The sequence below is a fragment of the Lacerta agilis genome, chromosome 13 (genome assembly GCF_009819535.1).
Source record: "Lacerta agilis isolate rLacAgi1 chromosome 13, rLacAgi1.pri, whole genome shotgun sequence".
NCBI lineage: Eukaryota > Metazoa > Chordata > Lepidosauria > Squamata > Lacertidae > Lacerta > Lacerta agilis.
The window spans coordinates 12337752-12353416 of record NC_046324.1 but is presented as its reverse complement, the minus strand read 5'-3'; the positions used below and the strand labels follow the sequence as shown (position 1 = coordinate 12353416).

At 43.2% G+C, this 15665-nt stretch overlaps 1 protein-coding gene across 4 annotated transcripts in view; it reads right to left on the bottom strand.

Annotated features, from left to right (window-relative positions):
• Window positions 1-11821, bottom strand: part of SLC12A1 (solute carrier family 12 member 1) — a 65541-nt gene extending 53720 nt beyond the window's left edge. For 2 of the 4 annotated variants that reach the window (XM_033167103.1, XM_033167105.1), the window contains exons 1-4: window positions 11569-11817; window positions 6156-6724; window positions 4351-4482; window positions 2518-2593 (exon numbers count right to left, since the gene is read on the bottom strand). In XM_033167103.1, coding sequence (XP_033022994.1) covers window positions 2518-2593; window positions 4351-4482; window positions 6156-6566 — 619 coding nt within the window. In that variant the 5' untranslated portion in view covers window positions 6567-6724; window positions 11569-11817. Of the gene's footprint in view, window positions 1-2517; window positions 2594-4350; window positions 4483-6155; window positions 6725-11568 lie in introns of all 4 variants that reach the window. The other 2 variants (XM_033167107.1, XM_033167104.1) reach the window with 2 other exon arrangements.
• Window positions 11822-15665: the final 3844 nt, after the last annotated feature.

The window sequence follows — 15665 nt, the reverse complement described above, 5'->3', positions numbered from 1 at the left end:
ACACACACACACACACACACACACACACACATACACACACACACACACCGGGTTTAGGGGCTGCATCAGCAATAGTGTATAGCCATATATGTACCGCTGGAGCATTGTTTTTTTTTGGAGGGGGGGCATGTTGCTGCTGCTATTGCAGTTGGTTTTTGTAGCTTTATTTTAGATTGTGCTGTGTATTATGTGGAAATGGTTAAGTTTGGTTTCATGTTTTTCATGTTTTATTTATTGTTTATGACTATGTTGTGGTTACGTATTTTTTTCCATGTTGCAAGCCACCTTGAGCATAGTTTGAACTGTGGAAAGATGGCATACAAATAAAATTATGTATGTATGCAGATTAAAGGAAAATCAAAACATACATTGAATGCATACATTGTCTACTATGTGTTATACTTGCTTAAGCTGCTTAGAGCAGATCAGGTTTTTTGTGTTGTTTTTTTTGTTATTTATATGCAATCCATCCAACTGGGTTCCCCCAGCCACTCTGGGCGTCTTCCAACAAATTAAATCACAATACGACATCAAACATGAAAAACTTCCCTGAACAGGGCTGCCTTCAGATGCCTTAGTTTCATACACCTACCTGGTTAATACAGGGTGGGTACCAAACACTCCATGCTCTTCATTATAATTGTATATGTTGTTTTTCCTTTGGGCACACATATGGAATGATAGTATAGACCAGTGGATCTGAAACTTTGTGTTATTAGGCTACTCTTTCCATATTGACCTCTGCCTGGAGCAACTATAGACCCAGGCTGAATATATACTCTACAGCACATTTAAATCACACTGCCTTCCCCGAGAACTCTGAGCACTGCAGTTTGTTAAAGGTGATGGGCATTGTAGCTCCTTAAGGGGTAAACATTTGAGGGGGGAAATTGTGCTTTGATTATCGTCTTCCAAGGCAACTACTTCATTCTGAACTTAAAAATGGAAAGTGCAATGCTGGTGGTCAACAAAAGATGTTTACAGGCTCTCTCAAGGCAAATCTTAAAAAATGAAATATAAACACCCAACAGCTGGGAAACACTGGCCTGTGAGCGCTCCAAATGGAGAACAGCCTTTACCAAAGGTGTCATGGGCTTTGAAGCGCTCGAACTCAGGACGAAAGGGAGAAATGAGCTAAGAGGAAGGCACGCTCGGCAAACCCTCACCATGATCAACTCCTGTCCGGAAACCTACGTCCCTACAGTGGAAGGACGTGTGGATCCAGAATTGGCCTCTACAGTCACTTATGGACTCACTGTTAAAACCGTGTTCATGGAAGACAATCTTACTCAGCTATAAGTGTAAGTGATCACCAAAGAAGAAGAAGAAAGGTACAGGGTGTACTGAGTCCCCTTTCTCACAAAAAGGAGTAACGCTGTCTCTAGACTGCATTGCTTCAGACTTCAAAGGGTGTGGGTTTTGCTGTATATCGGGTTGGCAAGGTTCACCTTGCCTGGGCCAGTTCACTCCAGTGGAGATCCCTCCGTGGGCCAGATTGCATGCATGCCTGCGATTTCCGGCCTCTGCACATGTGCAGATGTGATTTCCGGTGACACAGAGGTGAGTCTCCATGCCCTGCTGCACTGGTTTAGCACAGTGTGCGGGGAATCACCAAGCGGGTGGCTTGGTTCGGGGATGGCTCAGGGGCCGGTTAAACGACCCCCATGGGCCGCTTGTGGCCCATGGGCCTTAGGTTGCCGACCCCTGCTGTATATGATGGATTGCTGCCCCACAAAAGGTGAGGAAACAATCCAACACATGGAAAACTTGATGTCAGAAGAATGGTTCCAGCCTTTCCCTCTCGCTGATGCAGTAGTTTTCTATAAACTGTGGTTTATTTGCTTTTCAGGCAGAAGCATTCGGCCATGTGATTTTCCCACCTGCAATTTGGAATGGGACATGTACAGTCCAGAAATGGGTGAATGGCCTCCGTTTGCTGTTTGTGAGAACCAGAGTCTTAAAAAGCTCCCTAAAATAATCAAATAATTCAAAATGTATGCTTATAAAGATACTGTTGCAATGCCAAACTGTATGGTACGTAATATTCATTTATATACAGTGCTTGCCACAAACATAGTACTGAATATGAGATTGCCATAAGAAGCCGCTTTTGGAATAGACGGGGTTTTTGTCTGAAAAGCTGGGTGGAAGTAAATCCTGCTCCATAATATGATGGTTGGCCCATTAGGTTATTAGTCCTGATCGATTTAATAGAGTTGTATTCAATACTAGCCTTTCTCAGAGTAGGCCCATCAGAGTTAATGGCCATGACAAACTTAGACCCATTAATGTCAAAGCAGGATTTAGTTTGAGACAAAGCATAATTTTGAAAGTATTTGCATGTCTGTTCCATTTAAAGATAGCAATTTACACAAAATAGGTTTTTTTTTAAATAAAAGATGTTAAACAAATGTGTACCATATACCCATTCACACTTTAAAGGCCAATCATCTTTGTTGAAAATTTCTCCTGTTTCTCCTTCATATAGTGGAAAAATATACTTTAAAAAATACTTACCAATTCCAGCTTGACCCACAATCCAGGAAAGTCGGATGAAGAGCATCACCCCCCAGATATTCAGCATGCATCTCACCTAAATTTTAAACAAAGACAATTGCATCACCATGTAATTGCAGAATGCAAGAGGCATCAGTTTTCTGTGTATAAAAATAGCCTATGATTTTAAAGACTATGATCAGATCAGTGAAAATGTTTAACAAGGCTAAGAGACCAAACAGTCAAATGTAAAAGTGGTCATAACACAACCAACAACAGCAATGACCAGCGGCCCTTCATGTTCTGTTAAGGCATTTGCTGCAAAAGGTGTCAAGCAAACTAGGCCCACCCTCATTTCCCCCCAACCCTAATAGCTGTAGCCTGAGATCTTCACATCTTGATCAGGGGAAGTCTTTTCACATACAGCTGGATGCACAGAGAATCCTTCATGGATTTCCTGCCACTCGAGGAAAGAGTCTGGGTGGGTTGGATAGTGGGGCAGTGAAAACTGTTAAGCCGTTCATAAGAGAACATCTGGAGGCAACTGTCTGAACAGTGCTTTAAATGGAATTAAAAAGACACATCTGAATGTTCATTGAATGAAGCTGCCCATAGAGAGAGAGGGAGGGAGGGAGGGAGGGAGGGAGGGAGGGAGGGAGGGGGAGATGCAAAGCAAGAACACAAACCCTGATATACTAACTGGAGCAAGTGAACTCCGGCACAAGCAATTGCATGTGAAACCAAGATGATTAAGGGTCTGGAAACTAAGTCTTGTGAGGAACACTTGAGGGAGCTGGATATGTTTTGTTTTTTTAATTAAAATTTTTTCTTGATTTACAAAAGTGTGTGCAATGTCTCTCTCGTATTTTTTCCACGTAACATTTTTACAAATCAGTTTTGGTTGTTGAGATATTAGGGAGAGAAGGGGGAAAGAGGTGGGTGGGATGGGTGAGGTGGGGTGACAATGTTTCTGTTTCACTTAATATATGTAGGGTTTGGTGTCAGCGTTGATTGTGTAGGTTCTCTGTTGTTCACTTGTGTTTCTTTGGCGGTGAGAGAGGTCGGGATTGGTGTAGAGTGTGATTGTTCATTTGTGGTTGGCTGTGGTGATCTTTGGTTTCCTGTGTGAGTGGGGTTGGTGGGTGTTTTGGATCAGGTTAGCCATATTGATTTGTATGCTGTTGGTAGATTTTTGTCATTGTCTTGTTGGGCTGTGTGTGTGATGAAGGGGAACCATACCGGGGTGAAGGTGTCTTCTTCTGTTTGTCCCCGTGTCAGTTTCAGGTTACTAGTTAGTTTTTTTCTAGTAGGGCTGCCTGTTTCCCATACTACTTGGTACCATTGGTCCATGTTTACTCCTGAAAGGTCTTTCCAGTGTCTGGTTATGATGTTTCTGGCTGCTGAGAGTAGATGGATTATGAGTTCTTTGCGTTGTAAGTGGGCATGATTGTCTTGGAGTTGGATATGTTTAGCCTGGAAAAGAGGAGACTGAGAGGAGATATGATAGCCTCCTTCAAATTTCTAAAGGGCTGTCACGTGGAAGGTGGATCAAGCTTGTTTTCTCCTGCTCCAGAGGGTAGGACTTGAACCAGTGACTTCAAGTCACCAGAAATGAGATTCTGACTAAAAACCAGGAAGAACTTTCTGAGAGCAAGAGCTGTTTGCCAGTGGAATGAACTTCCTCAGAAGGTGGTGGTCTCTCCTTCCTTGGAGGTTTTTAAGCAGAGGTTGGATGGCCGTCTGTCATAGATGCTTTAGTTGAGATTCCTGCATCACAGGAGGTTGGACTAGATGACCCTTGGGGTCTCTTTCAACTCTACAATTCTAGGATTCTAGGATATCTTTTTTGCTTACCAGGACCCCTTTCACCCATCCAAATTTCACAAAGCCTCCTTTGGTTTCTTCTTCCTTGTTGGATTCAGCTTCTTCTGTATTGCCATCTGCTTTGGTGAATTTGTCAACTGAACCAGAAGTCACCGCAATGTTCTAAACAACGACAAAAATTATTTTAAAAGGTATTTAGGATGGTTGTCTTTCAGATGAAAGGAGCAGGGGCGTGTCTAGTCTATGGTTCCACAGGAAGACAGGAAATATGCAGAATGTGTGATCAGGGATACAGCAATCTGAAAATCTCAGCTGTCCCCCTTTTCCTCTTTAAAACAATACAAGGTTCTGGCATTTATGACTGTGAAGATATGGGCAATGCCAGCTGCAAATAAGACACCAAAGCAATTGAGATTTTCAGTAGCTGGAGGTTGGGCTTCAGGACCCGGATAGTTCCCTTCTGTAATTAGCAAAACTATAACAAATCGTGCAAAATAGGAGAAAACAAGCAAATCTACAGCTTTCCCCCTTGCATGGAATACAACATAGTTCTGCCAAGGCATGCCAAGGGGCTATAAGACTTTTCCCTCTACATATCGTTTTCTCAGAGACAGAATCTTGGATGGTGTGAATTTTCTAGAGATATATTCATATATCCATGGCCTCAAAAAATTCTCCATGCTATTTTTGGTGGCAAATTTTGAGTGTTTGTGCGTGTTTCATGGTATATTCTACAGAGGAGGACGAGAATTCTTCTCAAACAGTTCAGGGACAGCTTGAAAGCATACGGGGCTGTATGCAGTGTTCTCTGTCTGCTAGTCCAACGGTTCTTGTGCTAACGGACAGGTGAATTTTAATGTTGTGCAACAGAGGAATCCACTGCAACAGTTGTGCCAATGGAAACTCGTTGTGCATCAGAACGCTTTATTTATTGTACAACAAAGTCACCAACAACCTGCTTATGTGTTCATTGGCGCAAAGCATTTTGCTACTGAAATAAGAATACGGTCAAGTGACTTTAACCTAGTGCTGCATGGGATACAACAGGTTACATTAAAGAAATTGTCATCATATATATATATATATATATATATATATATATATATATATATATATATATATATATGAATGAATTTTGGATCAACCCTATGCAAACTGATGAATTGGATCTATTGTTTTACATCAGTGGGCTTCAGATTTTTTAACCTTAGGACCCTTCCCACATTGGATGATCCATGGAGCGAGTTCCTGCAATCGAAAGTTCTACAGCTTTCCCCCTGACATGCTTATTATCTGTATATTATGTGAAGCTCCACCTGAACTGTTACCACATTACTGAGAACTAGATCTTTGTGTTAAGCTGATTGCAAGCCTTGCTTTATTACATAAAACCATGGGTGCTTATTTACATGCATAGAATTTTTATGTTTTGCAGGCACACTCCAAATAAAGTTGGGGATTTAGGTCCCACTGAAATTAATTAACTCAGCTCGCAGCTAAGCATACAAGATTTCAATTTTATGCATGCATACCTGGCAGTGGGCCCCATTGAGCACGGATACCCAATATAGTGCCATCCAGATGTGGACTACAACTCCCATCGGTCCCAACCAGGGTGGTCAATGGTCAGGAATGATGGGAGTTGTATTCCACAATATTGGGATCGCTGCCCCTGCCATTAAATCTAAGACTTCCATCTGAGTGAATATGAATTGGATTGAGCTACAAGTATGGTCATTCTTAATGCCCTCTCAGTTGAGGCTATACGGGTTATGTTACCAATAACTATTCAAAAGAACAAAAGAGATTATCTGTCTTTTCTTTCTTTGACATACCTTTGCCAGCTGTTCGTGGATGTCCATCAGACTTGGTCTGTTAATTTTGACCCCACTGACGCTTCCAGTGTTTCGGTAGTAACCAATTTTAGGCACGGCATCCATTGTATTATGACCAAATGTTTTCAGATAATACGTGTTGCTGTGGGTATCATAAGGGTGAAAATTCCCATCTGTTTTAGCGGCATCTCCGTTTTGAAAGAAATTGTCATATAATTCTCTGTTTTCAGGCCTGTAGCCGACTCGGAGTCTATTATTGACATCGTCTGTAAAAGATGTCTCTTCGTAGCGTTGTGAGTCGGGATCTCCTTGCGATTGTACTGTATTGTCATAGCTTTCATTAATGACATTAACCTGAAATCTGTTTGGACTTGGGTCCAAAAACACATTTGGAGAATTATTCATAGACATATTTATGGGCAACAGATATTTCAGTCACAGATCTTACTACTTCTTTGTTGTCAGATTCCCAGACTGCTGTGGTGTGCAGATGATCCCGGTGTCTCTCATGAAGTAATTGCTCCCGCCAACACTCTTACTCAGTCATCTTAAAGTGATGGTGTGCAACTCTGTCACCCAACAAAGAAAAAGCAAGCAATATTTTAAATTAGCTGATTTCTTTCCAGCCATCAAGCCTGGTGTCTTACCATTTTTTTTTTAAAAAAAAAAATATCAAATTTATGCACTACCTTTCAACAGACAACTGTGGGAATGGTTTGCAAGACAGAACAAGACTTCAGGGAAAGTGTAAGATCCAATAGGATTGAAAGCATCAGGGAAATTCATGCTGAAGATTCCAGAGAGTAAATGCCTGGAACATTATTACTTGACTGGAGAACTGTGATGCAAAATTATTTAAGGAAGGTAAGCAGAGGTAAGTCCCCCCTTTAAGGAGCCTTCAGGGTACACAGCCCAGCCCAGATCACAGCAACATATTCGGGTTGTTTTTGGTGGTCACAGTGTCCTAAGTCAGACATCCTCTCCTAAGATGCCTTCACCCAGCAGTGGGGCTGGGTGAATCTGTCAATTATGGCTTCTCTCAGTTCCTCATGTTTCTAATCTTAAACTCAGTTATCCACATGTCCACATCAGTGTTTTTTTTTAAAGTCTTCAGATTTCATTGGCATTTCAGTGCAAATTTCTCCTAATATATACATTTTTGGTATCTAATAATAATAATAATAATAATAATAATAATAATAATAAAAATTTATTTATACCCCACCCTTTCCCGCCAAACCGGGCTCAGGGCGGCTAACACCAATAAAATCACAACAAAAACATAAAACAATTCATTAAAATACAGATTAAAATACAATTTAAAATTAAATCTAAACTGCAGCCTCATTTTTAAGTAGCCCACCAATCACACCAAAAGAACGAAACATCAGGGTTAAACTGAAACCAACCCAAAGGCCAGGTGGAACAGCTCCGTCTTGCAGGCCCTGTGGAAAGATGCTAAATCCCGCAGGGCCCTGGTCTCTTCCACCAAGTCGGGGCCAGTACTGAGAAGGCCCTGGCCATAGTTGAAGCCAACCTAGCATCCTTGTGGCTTGGGACCTCCAACAAATTATTATTTGAGGACTTACACATCGAATATACACATTTTTGCAAAGCGACCTCCCCTAATGTACCAGTAATTCATTCCACCCCAATTACTTGATATGGCTGTTTTGCCAAAGCTAAGCAGTTTAAGCTCTCTTCAGTGCCTGGATATTGGAAACTGTTTTGAAACCCTTGCACACACAGCCTTGAGTGTCAAAGGTAGGGTAGTAGACAAATAAATATTTCTTGCTACTGTTGTGGGTCATGATCCAAACCCTTCTTTGCACCGGGCTGGGGCAGAGGGATTGGTTTCAGTGGAGGTGTGTCCTACTGCACAGAGCCAGCTCAGAGCTTCTCCTTCCATCTATTGAATATGTAGGGTGTGTGCGTGTGTGTGTGTGTAACTGCTGCTGGCAGGATCCGGTGGAATACCCCAAAATGGGGGCAAGAAGGGGCTGAGCCAGCCTGCGATCTCCTTAGTTGGGCATTTGACCTGATGTAGGCCTGATTGCTTTGCAAGTTCCGAGCCGGTGCAATGATTTGCCTACCCTCACCTTTTGCCCTGTCCACAGTGTCCAGTGTGCACAGCAACTATGGTTTGGATTGCACCTTTAGTGTTTCGTTGTTATATTGCAAGGGCTGTTTTAAATGGTTAATTCATCACCTTCCTCTAGGGTTGCCATATTTCAAAAAGTGAAAATCCAGACAGAAAACTGTTGAGCTTGCTTTTCTTTTCTTTTTGCAAAATCTCAAAAATAAAAAATAAAGTTTTTGAGCTATTTTTAAGGGAAATCGGCAAAAACAACACTGCTGATTTTCACTTGGACACTGTTTCCGACAACCGATTACCGGCTTACTGGGGTAAAGGTGGGGTATAAATGTTTTAAGGAAATAAATGAAAATAATTCAGTGGAAGCTGATCTTCCGTTGGGGAGGAATGGGGCACCACAAGAGGAGACCCTCTACCGACTTTGGGGGAGGGTGTAGCTCAGTGGTGGCAGACCAATTGCCTTGCATGCCAAAGGTCTTAGGTTCAATTCCTGGCATCTCCAGGTAGGAATGGGAGAGACTTCTGTCTGAGACCCTGGTGAGCCATTGCTAGTCAGTGTAGACAATACTGAGCAAGAGGGATCCATGGTCTGACTTGGTATAGGGCAGCTTCCTAGGCTCCCATGACTTGCCATCTACTTCACTTTGGACAGCATTCCCTCTGAAGACAATTGGAACACACGAGCAGGTTGATGTCAGATTGGGAACAGGCATTCCATCAGGCACCAGAGTCCAAAGGTGCATAGGGCTTGGGAAGTTAAGTACCAGCATGTCGACATGTGCTCAGAAATGAACCATGTCAGCACATCTCATTAAATGCAAGTCCCGCCCCAAAGCTTAGCTTGTGTCCTCACAAGACCTGTAATTGCACTGGTTGCCAATTAGCTACTGGGCTAAGTTCTTAGGGCTGCCATTTGTCTGGAATTTCCTGGACATAGCCGGGATTCGGCAGTTGGAAACAGTATCCGGGTGGAAACCTCTGAAATGTCAGGGGAAATCCAGATGTATGGCAAGCCGTATCGGAAGTGTAGGTTTTGCCGAATTTCCTTAAAAATAGCTTTTTTCTTTTCTTTTTTTAGATTTTGCAAAGAAAGCTCAACAGCTTTGCCCTTTATATATCTAGTTGATCACTGTGCCCTGCAGATAGCATCTTATCAGGAGGTCTGTTCTGCACGATACAAGAACTGGCACCTACCAGTTTGAAATTTCTTCCTCTTAAAAATCAGACAGGTGTTTTGGGTGCCTACTGAAAACCTTTCTCTTCCAACAAGCCTTTTAAGTAGACAACTTTCCCAGTCTGCATCTGTATCATAGCTGTCAACCTTTCCCCTTTTTTTGCGGGAAATTCCCTTATTATAGCATTGGGAAACAGCAGGGAGGGTTGACAGCTATGATATCGGAATTGAGGTTTTTTATGTTTTAAAGATGTCTTTATTGTTTTATCATATTTGCATTTGCCACCCTGGGCATGTCATACATTTAGTAAATAATACCTTCTAGCAGTTTGTTCAGAGCTGGTTCAAAATGATGGCAGAAGGATGATGCTGGGGTCTTGAGTTCTGCCCAGAAAACTGCTTGCAACTTACATATTTGCTTCTCAATTTTCACATAAGACTCAAACAGGCTTATAGTTAATGTAGTAAAATTGCAAATATGGAATAAGAAATTAAAAAAATAAAAATAATTCAAAGCTCTGCCGGCTGGCTCTGACCCAGGCACAAGGCAAGGAGAAAATTGGGTAATTTCAAAGTGAATTGAATTTACTCTCTCCTCATCCCTAGTTTGATAAGCAGGAGGAGGAGAAAAAAAACTGAGAGGAAGTGGGTGAGTGGGAGGGTAAATGGGTATTTTAAGCAGAAAAGTTGCAGGCAGGACCAAAATGCGAACCCTTTGCTAAACAACTATACAATGGTGATTGAGGATGTGGAGTCAGGGAAGAGTTCTGCACCCGCAACCCACCTGCTACATATCCACTTTAAACCCAACCCTTCTTACCACTTTGGCAAGGGCACAGGTTCTAACTTCAGTCGGCCACCAATCATCGCTGAACACACACACACACACACCATAGAAAACACATATTGCATTTTGGTACTTGTTTATTTTTCAGTGCTATGCAAAGCTAGCCTCGAGTGGACGCAATCCAACCCAAAATTAAGCACATTAAGCCTCATTGAATTTAATTGGCTCAAATATGCCTAGTTATGCGTTGGATTGCGGTCAAATACTACAAACACAGCAAATTTTGGGTGCCTGTGTGCTTGCAAACATCAATCAGGATGCCACAGCCGAAGATATTGGTGCTCTTCCAGACAATTTGATACAGTGTGGAAGTATATTTGGAGATTATATTCAAGTATTAGGTACATATCTGTGCTCTATTCTGGCAAGCTTTCCATACACAGTTTCTGTTGTTGAACTGGCTGTCACTGTTCACATGTGCAAGTCAAATGCACATTCATGCACATCTGGATATTAAGTGTTCAGTTGTGATCCCAGCTGGAAGGCTCAGCTGGGATGTGGGTGCATCTGTCTGTCTTGCAATGTAGGTGGAAGTCTGCTTCCCCGTCTACTATCTTGGACAGCTACGAGTATGCAGAACTAATCAATTAAAACTTTTATTGCTTACGGCTAAAGGCCTTTGCAAAGTTTAAACAAGTTCAAACAAATCACATTTTTTTTAAAAAAATATTGAAAGTACTGTACTGTATATGCATATTAAATAAAGATATTACATGATATTGCATGCTACCATCTTTTAAACAGATAATATTTGCAACTTAACCTGGCAATTCCATCCGTCAAACAGTCGGGCGAAAAAAGGAACAACATTAAGGATCTTGCACTTTCTTTCTTTCTTTCTTTCTTTCTTTCTTTCTTTCTTTCTTTCTTTCTTTCTTTCTTTCTTTCTACTAATGCAACACACACATGCTCCTGGGGACAGATCAAAGTACCGGTAAAGCTTTTCCCCACCTCTAGATTCTCTTTATGCACAGATTTCTGTTCACGTATTCCTTCTTGGCACTGAGCTGATGAAAAGTCCAGTCCAAGGCAATATCGATCGCATTATATCTACAGATGGCGTTTTATTCAATTCCGTCTCTCAAAATGTTGAATATATCATCTCTGATTCATTCAAGTTGCATTTATTGTTGCATTGTTGGGATTTACTTTCTTAGGAGAAAATATGGGCCGTAGTTTTTCTCTCTCTATTTGTTACGGACAAAGAGTTCACAACATGAACAATTCATCCAAATTATGACTGAGTCGTAACCCTGGTGGGGAATGAAATAATATATATATATATTAAAAAACTTACCTTTTACAAATGATATCGGAGAGGATGTTGGTATTGTCAGGGATCTGTCTGCTTCAGCTGTCTATCTTTAGGCATCTCCAAAATATCAAATGTTATCGTAATACTGTGCAAGCCCTCTCTTTAAAACAATCAGCAGTTATTTTCTTATTTTCTAATATATCTTGCCAATGGTGTCCTTTCCCACCACGAACAATATTTCAGCGGCCGGGTTCTTTCTTCTATATAGAACACCGAGGGTACCAGCCAATCCCTGAATTTGAAACAGAAGGTACGTGTCCAGAGGAACATTTCAGCTTTTTAAATATTAGCTAGTAATGAGCCCATTAATTCTTGGACGGAAGGAGTCAGATCTGGCGCTCAGCTCTCCCTGAATGTCAGTGGACCCTGTGAAGGTGATTTAGGTACTCTTCAAGATCTTGACCTCTGCTCTCTCGAGTTCATAAACTATGTTTGCAATTGTAAATTCACTCACAGAAATATGCACAGGACTGTTTCGGACCATATTCCCAGCCAGTCATGTGCTACTGAAATAATGACTATGTAGCAATGTTTAAAAGTAATTAAATATTCATGCCAATACGTTGGATTTTTTAATTTTTTTATACCCTTGAAGCTTACAAAGGTCATTCTTTCACTTTAGGCACTGGGCGTGATTCAGCAAAAATTAGTTGTGAGTATGGCAATCTGTTTCTTGGTAAAAATGGACATTTGAAGATGCCTCTCACTAGATTATCCTGTCTAAGAAGTTAAGAACTGTTCGAGGGTGACAGCAAAAGAACAAAACCTTACGTTATCTTTATCCTGACAAAAACACGAGATACTTACTACACCACACCATCCTTTATCACCTGAGTGCTGCCATTCATTTGATTTTGGGCGGTTATATAAGAATGCAAAACGATTCTTTTAAATCCATCCAAGTTGGTGACCATCACTGTGGGAATGAATTCCATAGTTTATATGGTGTGTGAAGAAGTACTTTTTTTTGGGGGGGGGGAGTGTTCTGCCCTGAAGCATTGAGAAAAGGTTCAGACACACACACACACACACACACACACACACACACACACACACCCATGGATGGGATACAGTGGATATAAATACAGAGGGTGGTAGTCCACTAAGTTGTACTCGGAGCAGATCTATTGAAATCAATGCTTTGAAGAAGAGGAGGAGGAGGAGGAGTTTGGATTTGATATCCCGCTTTATCACTACCCGAAGGCGTCTCAAAGCGGCTAACATTCTCCTTTCCCTTCCTCCCCCACAACAAACACTCTGTGAGGTGAGCGGGGCTGAGAGACTTCAAAGAAGTGTGACTAGCCCAAGGTCACCCAGCAGCTGCATGTGGAGGAGCGGAGACACGAACCCGGTTCACCAGATTACGAGTCTACCGCTCTTAACCACTACACCACACTGGCTCTTAGTCGTGTTCATTAATTTCTATGGGTCTAATACTCCAAGTAAGACTTAACTGAATACCACCCATGGAATTTGGGAATGTGTGGAAGATAGCTATCCTGGGTTCTGATTAAAGTGGAATGAGAGGGGAAATAGGCAGAATGAAAGCATCCATGTAGAAGTACCTAACAAAGGATCAAATCACTGATGGGGAACCTGTGACCTTCCAGATTTTAATGGACTACAACTCCCATCATACTTCACTGAATTCCATTCAGTGCCTGCTGAAGACATTCTTATTTGGATAAGGCTACCCAGATCTTTATGAAGTTTGTAGGAGTTTTGATTTGTTTTATTCTATTTTATTGTGATAATTTCATTGTCTTATCGTTTTTTCGTAAACCACTTTGAGCTCCCAATCCCCTACAATCAAGTGATATATATATTTCATGAAATATAAACAAACAAATAAAATTCCTGACCATTGGTCATGCTTGATGGGACTGGTAGGAGTTGGGAGTCCATCAACTCCCGAAGAGCCACAGTTCCCCCCCCCATCTTTGAGTTAAATAATCCAACAAATGTTAGGTGGCCCTTTGGCCTGATACAACAAGATAGTTCTTGTGTGCTTGAACTGTTTGTTCTTTTAGTTTCTGCATTCGATAGCTCACCATAGGTTTACAAGCTTTAGCACAACGACAGTGGGACAAAAACAAACCAACTAGGAAAAAAATGTGGTATGAAGAGTTGTAGACTCAGGAAGTTATGGGGCATTCACTAATTGGAAACGAAGCAGTGTGTCCGTCCAAAAATGAAACCGGCAGAGCCCAGGGTGCTGGCTGCTTAAATGAGCAAGGGGCGGATCCAAGGGAAGCCCACCGCCGGCTTCATTGGCCACAGCCAGGACTGGCGCTAGGGCTTCTTGTGCCCTAGGCGAACCACCTTCTGGCACCCCCCTGCCCTGACGAAGCCTGCTTTAGCGGGAACTGGGGTGGTGGTGTAGGGGGCAAGCAGCACCTCTCTCCTACAGCGGAGAAGCTGCTGCTAGCCCCAGGGCCGTCTCAGGCACATCTGCCACCGTGGCACGGCGATCCTTCCGGTGCCCCCATGCGTCCGGGACGTCCGGGGAGAGCACGGGCGGCGCAAGCACCCAGCCGCCCGTGGGGGCAGGGGGTGGCCGCCGGCGGGGCTGCGCGGCTCCCCCCGCTCGCTGCGCTCAAAGACGGGGCTGGGCGACCAGCTCGCAGCCCGCCCAGGAGCAGCATGGGCGGCAGCAGCTGTGCCGACGGTGCATGAGTGCCCGCCTGCCCACCCGCCCATGGGGGCGGGTTGGGGAGGGGGCGCCTGGTATGCCGGCGGGCTTGCAGGGGCGCCCCTGGGGGGACCGGTGCCCTGGCGCGGCGCGCCACCAGCCCCAATGGACGAGACGGGGCTGGCTAGCCCGTCCTGCCCAAGCCTGGCCAGCGCCCCCTCCATTTTGGCGCCCTAGGCCAGTGTTTTTCAACCTTTTTTGGGCAAAGGCACACTTGTTTCATGAAAAAAATCACGAGGCACATCACCATTAGAAAATGTTAAAAAAATTAGCTCTGTGCCTATATTGACTATATATAAAGTAATTTTTCAATTTTTCCCACGGCACACCAGGCAACATCTCGCGGCACACTAGTGTGCCGCGGAACAGTGGTTGAAAAACACTGCCCTAGGCAATTGCCTAGTTCGCCTAAATGGACGCGCCGGCCCTGGCCACAGCCCAAGCTGTGTGCAGGCATAGGATCCGGTTCCTGATAGGAAGGGCCCAGCCAGGTTGAATTCCCCCATCGGGGCCCCAGTGAAGCCTCCTCTGTCCCTTAATGCCGCCACACATGAAAGGGTGAGCGGGCTTGCAGGCAAAAACTATTCAAAGTGGGATTCCGTATAACTGCCCTGATACCATTGTGAGAACAAATGATCCTGAATGTACAATAAAAAAGAGAGAGACCCTGAATTTCCTGTATTCACTGGAATACTTCCAAAAAATATTGTCATTCTGGAGGCAAACTGACTCTCTTAAATGTCACACTTTGCCTCGTGAAAGCCTCCGGAAGGAATGTTCCCTAGTCTTGCTAGATCATTCTCACATGCTGCACTGTTACCTCCCCGCAGCGTTCCATTGTATTCCTATTTCCTGCAGCATTTGAACCCGCTCCTCTCTTTGGACTCTGGCTTTCACATCCTCAGCTTTCCCTTTAAGATCCAGCGCAGTCTGAGTGGCATTTTCATTTAGCCGACAGACCCGCAATTCCCTTGGTTGTCATTTGTCTAGATTATAAGGCAAATGGCACAATATGAAATTATAGAGATGAATGAATGGTCTGTCTGTGCCGATTGGCTTTATCTCAGCAGGCTCTCAGAGCACCTCTTTAACAAGAGTGACAAGGCTGAGATGAAGTTTTGATTCCAGCATTTCTTAAAAATGGAATTGAACAGCTGTCAAATATTGTCACTCTCGTTCTCGCTGTATGAGCTAAGAGGTGACCTTGAGGCACAAGTTGTTACTGCCTCTTTGTGTCTTCTTAGAGCTTTTTCACGTAGTCTTCATTGTGTGAGACAGTAAGCAGAAGTAAGGACTGCTTCAAGCTAGCCCCTTCTAGGTGTTCCTGGGTCAGAAGCAGGGCTCCCAACCCTCCTGGGTACTCTGAAGGAGAGAGATAAAGGGGGGG